Source organism: Nelusetta ayraudi, unplaced genomic scaffold (genome assembly GCF_046127955.1).
Source record: "Nelusetta ayraudi isolate G7.1 ecotype Tasmania unplaced genomic scaffold, CSIRO-AGI_Nayr_v1 ptg000200l, whole genome shotgun sequence".
In the NCBI taxonomy this organism is placed as follows: domain Eukaryota; kingdom Metazoa; phylum Chordata; class Actinopteri; order Tetraodontiformes; family Monacanthidae; genus Nelusetta; species Nelusetta ayraudi.
The window spans coordinates 483,820-495,368 of NW_027466249.1; the positions used below are offsets into that span (position 1 = coordinate 483,820).

At 55.3% G+C, this 11,549-nt stretch overlaps 1 protein-coding gene across 1 annotated transcript; it reads right to left on the bottom strand.

Moving 5' to 3' along the window:
- Positions 1-871: 871 nt before the first annotated feature.
- LOC142881529 (titin-like) lies at positions 872-11,032 on the bottom strand. The gene is made up of 16 exons (XM_076015856.1): positions 10,948-11,032; positions 10,253-10,747; positions 9,491-9,964; positions 9,252-9,353; positions 9,116-9,166; positions 5,275-8,907; positions 4,571-4,849; positions 3,844-4,410; positions 3,383-3,664; positions 3,031-3,228; positions 2,711-2,920; positions 2,283-2,561; positions 1,908-2,195; positions 1,535-1,813; positions 1,169-1,450; positions 872-957 (listed from the first exon to the last, which is right to left on the bottom strand). Exons 1-16 carry the CDS (start codon positions 11,030-11,032, stop codon positions 872-874), a joined length of 7,590 nt encoding a protein of 2,529 aa, XP_075871971.1.
- Positions 11,033-11,549: the final 517 nt, after the last annotated feature.

Sequence of the window (11,549 nt, forward strand, 5' to 3'; positions counted from 1 at the left end):
CAGAGGAATGGTAAAGCGTGACATGAAGCAGCGGAAAAGGCAAAAACGTCAGACAAACCTGTGACTGTCAGCACAGCCGCGCATCTGTGAGTCCCGGCCTTGTTCTGGGCCTCACACACATATTTACCGCAATGCAACAACTGTGCATTCCTCAGATTCAATATGGCACCTTTGATGTCCTGGGACATCTTCACATGCTCATCTTCTGTGAGCTCATGACCGTCCTTGATCCAGGAAAAGGTCATGGGAAGAGTTCCAGACAACAAGCACCTCATAAAGATCTCAGAGCCCACCATGCAGGATACATCCTCAAGTCTCTCAACAAATGAGGGCGGTTCTAAATGGAGCAGATCCACACACACACAGACACACACACACACTGTTCAGTATACAATGTCATCACATACAAACAGAAAAAAACAAGTGGAAACCCACAATCAGAACAAACTGTTCAGGGTTTCGTTGATGTTCGCCAGTGGATCGAGTTTGGAGCCCATAAACTTGGGAGTGAATTTTGGCTGAAGTTCTGACGGGCACTTGGACATGATGCAGAGAGAACCTCAGCGGACTGACCTTTGAGTGAGACCTGGAAAGAACAAGACGTCTCTCCGACACGGTTCGAGACCAAACACAGGTACGTTCCGGCGTCTCTGCTCTCGCAGTTTGGCATGTGAAGACTGATCGTGTTGTTGTCAACACTGATTTTATGGCCTCTGTCTCGGCTCAGCTTGTCATTGAGCAGGAAAGTGATTTCGAAAGGAGGGGAACCTGACACGGTTCCCTCCAGAACAAGGTCGGAACCCTTAATCATTTCGACGGATTCAAAGGGCCTGAGAAAGACTGGAGGCTCTGCGAAGGAAAGACCATGATGTTAGAGGGCAGAGGAGAGGCTCTGGTCTCGGAGGTCAGCCTGGTCCACACAGTTCTCCACCATGTTCTCATCCACCACATCAGAACCTGCGAGGGTCTCTGAACACGTCTGGAGCTGAGATCCTGCTCAGCTGAACCTCCACGGGCTCAGAGTGGCCAGGTCACCGATCCACCTAAAAGCTGCGTGACTCCTCGGTTTGCTCTCCCGTCCAGCAGCTGCTCTTTGTGGTGTGATGAGAGGAACATGGTTGGGAGGACTGTGAGCCAGACCTCTGAGGCTAAAACGGACAGAACCAACCTTTGACCGTCACCGAGCTGCTGCACTGCTCTGAGCCGGCTTCACTGGACGCCATGCAGACATACTGTCCACCGTCCTCTACCGAGCAGTCCTCTATGTCCAGAGAGGCTATCGAGCCGTCAAAGCACGTGGAGCGTGAGAGTGTGGAGCCCATCTCAGAGCCGTCTTTGAACCAGGCGACACTGATAACGGGGGAGCCCTGCACTCTGCAGGACAAGTGCAGAGGTTGTCCAGTTTTAAGCAGCACTGACGGCTCGGGCTTCATGGTGAAGGTGGGAGCTTCTGCAAGTCAACAATCAAGAGTGAAAACAAGAGTCAAGACCAGGAGCTCGTCGTCATCTCCTAGGCACAAACACAAGACGGCACCTTTGACAAAGAGGACGGCGGTGCAGTGGGCTTTGCCCGCCTCGTTGGACACCTGGCAGGTGTACTTGGCGGAGTCGCTGGGTTTGACTGAGTGGAGGTCCAGGGAGCTGGAGGACACCTCCTTCTTGACTAGACACTTTCCTCCAGTCAAAACCTCTTTCTCCTCTCTGAACCACTTCACTGTCAGAGGAGCTGAGCCAGTAAAGGCAGATTCAAAGAGCACCCGGGACCCAGGCGAGGCCTCCTGCGACTTGGGTTTGGCTGTGAAGGCTGGAGGTTCTGGAGTTATTTGGGAAGGAACACAGCAAACGCTCAATGCCGGAATGGATCCTAAAGTCTCCTAAAGAACAACTGGACTAACTGGACTGCTGACCTTTGACCGACAAGGTGCTGCTGGTCTCTTTCTCGCCGGCATTATTAGATGCCCGGCACGAGTAAAGTCCGCCGTCGTTTTGTTCCAAGCTCGCTATGGTCAGCGAGGCCGTGCCGTCACTAAAGTCCAGCTTGTGCCGGCCGAGGCTGCAGATCTCTTGACTGTCTTTGAACCAAGAGACCAGCAGTGGCTGTGACCCTGACACTCTGCATTCCATTGTCACAGCGCTACCGGCCCGTCCGTCCACCTTCTTTAAAGTTCTGGTGAAGGACGGTGGGACAGCTCGATCTGCACGAAGAGTTGGATCAGAAATGAGACGATCAACAACAGACGGACTCTGCGCTGCCGTTGCCCGTGTTTCAGACTGGGACTGACCTATGACGGTGACCGAGCATGTGCACTGATCTTTGCCCACTTTGTTGGACAGCTCCATTCTGTACTCGCCCGCGTCACCTTTATCTGCCGAGAGGATCTTCAAGACGGCGGTGGTGTCCTTCACCGACATTCTGTATTTACGGCCGCTGACCACCTCTTTCTGGTCTTTGAACCACTTGACCTTGAGGTCAGGGCTCCCAGAGATCCCACCCTCCAGCGTGGCCGAGTCTCCGGCCGTCACGCTGATGGACACCGCTCTCTCTAAGATCCTAGCGGGTTCTAAGAAACAACAGCACAGCTGGTTAACAGCGACGCCTCGGCACTGGGACACTCTGAACAAACCGTGCGCCTCAAACCTTGAACGGATAAGATTGCTTCGCATTTCTGCTGCCCAGCCTGGTTTTGAGCCAGACAGGTGTATTTGCCACCGTGCTCGGTCTGTACTGACGAGAAGGAAATGCTGACCACGTTGTTATCAAAGCTCATTTTGACATTAGGGTCATCGTCTCTGAGCAGCTCAGAGTCCTTCAACCATTTGGCAGTGATGGGGGCGGAGCCTTTCAGGGTTCCCTGAAGCTTGACCGTATTGCCCAACACTGCCATGGCGTTCTCGATCCTCTTGGCGAAGGCGGGCGGCTCTGAAATAAGAGATGGCTCTTATGTTTGAGGCCAGGAGAGCTTCTACCGCGGTTGCGACGCTATAGTTTCTATATAGTGATTTTTCTTTTGTACTCAATATCGTTGTTACCTCTCTGCTGAACAACGGCCTTGGACACCACTGACCCGACCTCGTTTGACACAATACACTCGTATTCACCGCCATCAGCAGCCTCAAAGGACTGGATGTGCAGCGACACCATGGATCCCTGTAGGACCGTCCTGAACTTGTGGTCTGTGGACAGGCGCTTGGCATTCTTTCTCCAGGACACTTGGAACGGCGCTGTGCCTGAAACCTCACACAGCAGCACAGCTGTCGAGCCTCTGACTGCCTCGACCGGAGCTAATGCTTGCCTTAGAGTGGGCGGTTCTAAAAGGGAAAAAACGGTGGTTAGCCCTGAACTCATTGGGAACGTTGGGAGTCTGTAGACCTGTCAACACACCTTTGACTGTGACCTTCGTGCTGCAGCTTTCACAGCCCGACTCATTGAGAACTTCACAAGTATAGTTCCCGCCGTCGCTCAACTCAACACCCTGAATCTCTAGGGAGGCCACGCCGTCCTTAAGATTGATCTCATATCTGCCACCAGTGAACAGCTCACTGTTGTCGAAGAACCAGCTGGTGTGAAGCATCGGGGAGCCTGCGACGCTCCCCTGCAACCGAGCTGCGGCGCCCTGTTTCCATACTGTGGACGCCTCCAGCCTCTTCACAAAGACCGGCGGCTCTGCAGGGGTCGATGGTTTAATAAGAGGCATGGTCAACACAAGAGCTACTGAGGGAACGGTACAGAGGTTAAAAGAGTAAAAACAGCTGCGGAGCTGCATGACATCAGACAGTGAAATCAGGGTTACTTTCCGTCAGGGTGGCACCGAGGAGCCACGAGTGTGGACAGACAGATCTTACCTTGGACCTTCACCTCTGTGGAGCACGAGGAAGCCCCGGCTGGGTTTGTCACCGTGCAGGCGTACGTGCCGCAGTCTCTCAAAGTGGTCTTTAGGATGTCAAGAGAGACTAGCCTGTCCTCAAAAGACAGCTTACAGTCTGGAGACTGGTGGACCTTCCTGCCGTCCCTGGTCCAGGACACGGCTACTCCAGCGTCCTCATCCACCTCACACTCCAGGCGTAGGGGAGCTCCCACCACGGCGGCCACAGGACCCAGGGGCCTCACAAAGTCGGGCTTATCCACCACTCTGACCTCCGCACTGCCCTTGGCCGAGCCCACATCATTGGACGCCGTGCACACGTAAAGGCCTCCGTCAGCCGCTGTGAGCTGTAGGATCTCAAGAGTGTGCTTGTTGCGCTCACAAGAGATTCGGTAACGTGCGGAGCTCTCGGACAAAGGCTGCTGGTCTCTGAGCCAGAGCACCTTCAGGGGGGAAGATCCAGTGATCTCATACTGAACGGTTGCCCCCTGCCCGACAAACACAGTCTGAGGCTCAGACTGGCTCACAAAGGTGGGAGGGAGACTCTCTACAACGGTGTAGAAAGAGAGAAACACGTTAGAGTCCGGGCCGAGAGTCAGACTGAGCTGTCGCCGTCCGTCCACACAAAACCAAAGAAGAAGAAACAAGGACTAAAAACGCAGTTACAGCAAACCGACCGACGAGGAGGGAACACGCGGCACCCTTACCTGTGACTGTGAGAGGGGCGGAGCAATCGTCAGAGCCATGCGGATTGGTGGCCGTGCAGCTATATCTGCCACTGTCCTCTGTGGTCGGGTTCAGCAGCTCAAGATAGGAAGTGCTGAAGCGGCTGACAATCCTGTACTTTTCCCCGTCCATGACGGGCAGTCCGTCCTTGAACCACTTGAAGGTCATGTTGGGAGCATCCTCGGTCTCACACTCAAACTTGGCTGTGTTGCCGACGCTGATGTTGAGGGGGCGGATCCTCTGCCTGAACACAGGCTTGGCTGTGATGTCAGAGAGGGAGAGAGAGAGAGAGAGAGAGAGTGAGAGATGTGCAAGCAGAGGACTCTGTTTCCCTTAAAACTTTGACCTGGTGATCCTGGACGAAAGAGGTGATGCACAAAAAGTCAAACTGTGGAGAAAGAGTGAGGTGAGAGGATGTGAGGAGAGTCCGTTAGAGGAAGCATGCAAAGAGAAGTGGAGCAAAGATCTGGAGGATGGATGGTTGATGGTTGGAGGAGGTTCCTCAGAGGGAGGAGTGGAGGAGTGGGGAGGTGACATTGGAGTGTAGAAATGGAGAAAAGAAAGTTAGGATGGGTCTGCTGAGACCTCAAACAGAGCAGATGTTTTGCTTCTGGTTGAGGTCTGCAGACGGCACCACACTGATCAGGTGAAGTGAAATGATGATGGCAGAAGAACATCATCAAACCTCTTGAGACCAGCGAGAGTCGAGAAGACGTGACGGTCCTGCCAGCTTCATTCTCGGCCTGGCAGACAAAATCTCCTCTGTGCTTCTCCAGGACTTGGTCAATGACCAGGGTGTACGTGTCCTGGTTTCTCATACACTTGAACTCTGTGCCAGATTCTACCAACTGCCCACTGAAAAACCAGTCAACTCTGCTGGCATTCCTCACACTGGCCGACAGAACGGCCTTCCCATTCTGCTCCACACTGAGATCCTGCAGGGAGTCTGTGAAGACGGGAAGATCTAACAGACTTTTTGAGAACTTGCTGGTCACCAGGGCCTCAACCAGAAGCTCCTCTCTAGCTTCTCTCCTCTCAACAGAGCTTCTATCATCGGCTGTGGCCTTTGACGTCCTGCTCACCTGGACTGACTCGTGTACATCCACCTGACTATGAACGGTCACGGTGTGGAAGGAAGCGTTGGCTTCAGCTCGGACTGTGGCAGTGTGACAAGTAGGAGAGGGAGGAAGACCAGCCAAGCTCTCTACGGCCATCAGGACCTCAACCACAGGAGGCGTGACCTCTTTGGCGGGCTCTGAGCACGCCAGCGCACTTTGAGACCTCTCGGTTCGAAAGTCACCTGGTTCCTCCAACAACAGACTCTGTTGGTCACAGGCCAGCAAAGCGTGCAGGGCAACCTGGAGCTCAGACCTGAGGTCAGCTGTCTGAGGGTACTGCCCCTCAAAGGACAGAGCAATCTCCATGGTGGCACCTGGCGCAGAGACCTGGTAGGTGTACGTGGTCCGTTTGGCCTCTCTCAGAATCTTCGCCTCCTGCACCTTGGCCTCTTCAAGCCTGCCCAGGACATCGGCCAGCAGCACCTCTCGGTCGGTGGCCACAGCCGACTGGAGAGCGGCTCTGAGCTGAGGACCAACTTTCAGGCTCCGCTCTTTGGGAGCCTGGATGACAAAGTGGAGTTCTTTGGGCAGAGTTTGTGTTTCTAGAGACTCGTGAACAAACAGAAGCTCTCTTGGCTGCGACACAACATCAACTGTAGATCTGTCCCACGTCTCTATGTCACATGACCGCTCTCCCACAATAACCTGCTTCTCTTCCAGCGACAAGGACTGTCGGACTGACTGCCCTTCTTGGATCCGCACGGCAAAGTCCTGCTGGGCGTCCTGCAGAACGACGCAGCTCTCGGAGGACACAGCAGTGTCCTCGAGGAACACGATTCTTTTAGCCACCTTGGGTTCGGTTTTCATCTCGGGTGAGGAAAACTCCACAGATCCGAGGCTTAGGGCGTGACCCTCCTCCAGGGTCCGTGTCTCGCTGACGTCCACACCATGCACGGTATTCCAGTAGTCCTGCTTCTGAATGAGGGCTCGCTGCTGCTTGGCTTCACTGGTGAGCAGCATCTCTTTGGGCAACTGCATGTTGTTACAGGAGACCGAGAGGAGCTTCAGGGGTGTCGGCTCGACGCGAGACTGGCACTCCACTCCGACCACCGACACATCCAGGGGGTTGTGATGATCGGCACCAATTGGCCATCTCTCTTCTGAGGTGGCTGCATATCTTCGGACCTGTTCCTGCTTAAGTGCTGCCACCTGCTGGTCAGGTACAATGACTTCAAGGATGGCTTCCTTTGGCAGGACTTCCGGAGAATTTACCGAATGAAGGAACCTTGTCTGCTGTGACTCCTTCTTTGGGTGGACGGAGGTACAGTCTGTAGTCGCTGGGAACTCCGAGGTGGCCTCACAGACAACGGTGTGAAGATCTTCCTGAGTCACCGAGTGCAGCAGTGTGGGGCTTCTTCTGGTCCCGGCCTGCAGGACAGAGACTGGTTTCCTGCTGAACCTTCCCTCTGAGAGCAGAACCTCCTGATCCGCGATCACCTGAAGGTTCAGGACTTGTTCTCCTTCTCTCTGACGCTGCAGTGAGACAGTGGAAACCAAGGCTGGCACCTCTCCTGTCTGCTCTCCTTGGAGAAGGTACCTCTCATCTGCAGTCGCTGCTGACTGACAGACAAAGTCTTTGTGCGGGTTGATGTTCTCCTGAGCCGGTCCTTGTTCTTGGATTACCTGCTCTTTGGAAAGGGCCACGCTGCTGTGGCTCACTGCTGCCACCACAGGTTCAGCTTCTTCTCGCCGGCTGGAGGGTTGAGCAGGAGGTTCTAGGGCTGGAAGAGGCTCAGAGCACTCGGCAGTGGCCGGCAGATGGTCTGTGGACTGAGCTGAATAGAAAAGCTTCAGCCCCTCCCTGATTCTGAAGCTTCTCTCCTCCTCAGGCCTGGGGGCCATGCTTACAGTCTCAGCGTGGATGGAAAGAGTAGAGTCCACCTGGTGACAGCTGACAGGCGGCCTCGGTTCAGTCCGGATTTGGCTGTGTTCTGGATCTGCCAGGTTTGTCAGGGTGTTGGCCCTCACTGCACTGAGCGCTCGGATGTCCTCGCACGTGGCCATGCACAGTTTGGACGACTGCTCTTCAGCCACTTGGGCCTCAAGGAGTTCCGGGCTGAGGATGCGTTCCGAGTGCTGCTCAGCAATCCTCGGCCTCTCCTGGACCGTGGACACGAAGGAGGTCATGTGATGCTGCTTCACAGGGTCGACCTGGGCAGGATGGGGCGGGGCCAGAGGAGAGACCCTCTCCTCTAACTCATGGGACTCCAGGACGGCCGTCTGGCAGGTGAGCTGCTCTTGGTGCAGGTCTGCCGAGAAGACGTGGAGGTCTGGCAGGACACGAACCTCCTCGCTGGGAACCACCTGTGGCTGCTTGCCGCTCAGGGTGTAGATCATCTGCTCGCTTCCCTCCTGCACTGATCTGGATCCTAAAACTGGACTTTCCTCAGGGAGTCTTGGCTCTTCCTGCCTGTAAACCAGCAGCTCTGCAGAACACGAGGCTTCGCCATATTGGTTGCAGGCCTTACAGGTGTACACACCGCTGTGTTCCTGCCGGACTCCCTGAATATTCATGAAGCCCGAGCCGTCGGGCCTGTTCACGGTGACACAGGAGCCATGGGGCTGAATATGGAAGCTGCCTCTGAGCCACTGGATGTGGGGACGAGGTTCTCCGGTCACAGTGTAGCTGAAGAAGGCCTGACCTCCCTCCGACAGCTGCAGAGACTCGATGGCCTGAATGAACTGTGGAGGTTTTCCAGGAGGCGCGAAGGCTGTGCCTTCAGCTTCCGGCTCACTCACATACAGGTACGAGGTGGAGGTGGATTGACCCAGCGGGTTCCTGACGGTGCAGGAGTACTCGCCTGCCAGCTCCCGCTCCACCGAGCCAATCACCAGGCTGAATTCATCTGCATCTCGCCTAAAAGTAAAAGGTGACGAACTTGTGATTTCCTGCCCGTGGTGCAGCCACTGAACAGTCGGTTCAGGGAGGCTGAAGGCTCTGACGCTGAAGGTGGCCGAACCTCCAAGAGGCACGACCAGTGGAGAAAGCTCTCTGAGGAAAACTGGTTTTTCTGTCTCCTTCTCCAAAAAGCTGGAGGAGCGTTTTAACCCTGGCAAGAGTTCAAGTGTGATTTCATCTGTAAAGGTGAAGTCCCTCTGCTCCCGGGTTTCTTCCTCCACTGTGACAGCTGAGCTGGAAAAAACTGAGTTGAATGATAAAGTGAGAAACACATTCAGCTGCAGCGGACCATCACCGAAATCCAACAGTCAACAGATTTCAATACACAAAAGAACCTTCAAGACTGAGACACTTTCACATCAAATCACAGCAAAAGTCTGCTTCTCTGGATCCCCATTGGTCCACACCATCGTGGAAAGCAGGTGTTGGGGCAGAGTCAGGATGATAATGACAATGACACCATCTGCATAATAGACTCAGTTCATTCAGCAAAGGACAGGGACAGTTACCTTTAACCTTCTGCTGGGGCCCAGTCTTAGTTTGCTCCTCTGCGTCCGTCACTGTGGAGACACAAAGAACTGGAATTAAACCTGGTTCTGGGGGGGGGGATTGGGGAGGGGACGTCCCTCTGTTAAAGTCAGTGACCCGTGCTTCTGTCCTCAGTCTGCGCTAACTGTTGGCCATGCCTTCTGTGGCTCTCCGTGCTCGAGTCAGTGCGGCAGGACCCACAGGTGCCGGGCTCCTCTCCTAAGGATCTGGGGGTTAAAAGTGTCTCTGGGGATTTGTGCCCTTTGCTGGCTGAGTGGCCTGACAGCAGTGTGGATGAGTGAAGGGCCACCCGGTGGCCCGACGAGCAGAAGGACCGAAAGCATGCAGATGCAAACCTTTCATCACTGTGGCCGAGCTGGCACGTGACAGAGCGCGGGGGCCTTTTGGTCCGGCCTCCTCGCCGTTAAGAATCACGCCATGCGGTCGACTGCGGTGTTTGTGCGACACACAGTCCTCGGCGTTCAAGAGGTTGCACAGCCAAATGACAAACGGTAACCCCTTGGCAGCGCAACTGATCCGGCCGCGCCGTCCGTCCCCGAGCAGCAGCTCCGGCGGGATTCGGAGCAGGAAGTCGGGGCTGCTGGAAACGCGCCCGCATCGCCCACCGCGGGGTACCACATCGGGGAAGCACAGGTGGCTGATGAAGCTGAAGGGTCTCTGGGAGGACGGAGGCGACAGGCCCAGCTTCTCCAGTGCCTCCTGCTTGTCCTGCTCAGAAGGGTCAGCAGGACTCTCCCTGTCTGGCCGAGACACCTTACACACAGAACTGTCGGGGACGGGCGTTTCTGCTGTGACATTTGCTTCTTTGGCTGGTTGAGAATAAAGTCAGGGAGAGTGGTTAGGGGTCAGAGGGTCAAGGCTGCGACTGGAATGACTGGGGGGCCGTTAGTAGGATGGAAAGAGGGATGAGGTTAGTCTGCAGCAGCGGGGGAATCATCTGGGCGACACAGTGGTTAATCTTTCACCGCGTAACAATACCACATCAGACAGTAGAGGGGAAGGGGTGGGGGTGGGGGGGCTGAAGCAGGTGGTGGGGAGGCGGATGGACCAGGAGGAGGAGCAGCGGACGCAGCAGAAACAACAGAAAGATGGAGCACCTTCGACAGTCAGCCGGGCGCTGGAACTGTTCAGGCCGTGTCTGTTGGTGGCGGTGCAGCGATACAGGCCTTGGTCGGCCACGCCCACACCCTGGATGACTAGGGACAGCAGCCCCCCTGTCTGGGAGCTGGCCACGCGCTCCGTGCCCACCGCCACTTCCCGGCCGTTGTGATCCCACACTACGGCAGTGAAGGGCAGCCCGTCGAACAGGCAGCGGAACTCGGCCCGCTCGCCGCTCTTCACCCAGACGTCGCTCATCTCCGTCAACAACTCCGGGCCGAGTTTGACCTCGAAGCTGCAGGTCTGCAGCGAGCTCGAGCTCTCCACCTGCACCTCCACACTGCTCCAAGACAGCGAGGTGGAGGAGCAGCTCTGTGAAATCAGCTCAGTCAACTGGACCGAGCGTGCGGTCTCTCCCACAGACACGGAGCTGAAGGTTCCGGTCCGACTGATCCTGGACTCAGAGCTCGACGCGCTAGCTAAGGCTGCCTCATCTGGGCGACAGGGAAGAGTAGAAGAAATATAGGTCAACACACAACCACGGCGACGTGTGCGCGGTTTGGCTGCGATGCGTTTTGCCAAAAGGTGAAGATGAGTGAGGGGCAGCCAGTCATCCGCTGGTGTCGGCATGCAAAGTGGCGGCGGTGGCGTGGAGGTGGCGTGGAGGTGGATGTGGTGCTGGAGGACGAGGAACCTGCCAGAGTTCCCTCGTGCTTCCTGTGTGTGAACCAAGACTGACGGTGGCCCTTCTGCCCAAGAGGGGAGGAGGAGACGTCCATGCACGGTGAGGCTCGCAGGCGTCTGCCACAGTTAGTGCAGCATCATGGTCCAGTGAAGGTGTGACACGGGAGGAAGTCCAGGTTCCAGGAACTGGCAGCCTAGACCGGACCAACTGACTTCCCCTCTTCTCTCACAGCAAAACATGCAGGGTTTTCTTCACCGCTGTGGCGAAGCTCCCTCAACCACAGCTGTGGCTTTTTATCTTTGACGTGCACATTTCTTTGTCAGTTGTTTTGATGTGACAAACTCTTGAGCGCGAGTTTCTCCGTGACCTTTCCATAACAGATCAATAGTGCTCCTTTATGTCTTTGGATATAAATTTATTTAAAACCAAAGACATAATGAACGCAGCTGATGGAGACGGCTGTGCAGCAAACAAGTGCAACGACAACAACAAAAAAATCTGTTTTATTGATTGTGCCTTGATTCCATCACGAGACCAAGGGGAGGTTCCACTGGTCCAAACTGGTCCAGACTGGTCCAGACAGCTGCTGGTCAAAGACCTCGCTACGTCTG

Bases quoted from the DNA above. Each gene is read 5' to 3' on its own strand.
- LOC142881529 (XM_076015856.1), bottom strand. From the start codon at position 11,032: ATGGACGTCTCCTCCTCCCCTCTTGGGCAGAAGGGCCACCGTCAGTCT. The intron at 9,965-10,252 runs GTGCTCCATCTT...ATTCTCAACCAG, and splicing joins CGCCCGGCTGACTGTCGAAG to CCAAAGAAGCAAATGTCACA. The intron at 2,196-2,282 runs GTCAGTCCCAGT...CTCTTCGTGCAG, and splicing joins ATGCTCGGTCACCGTCATAG to ATCGAGCTGTCCCACCGTCC.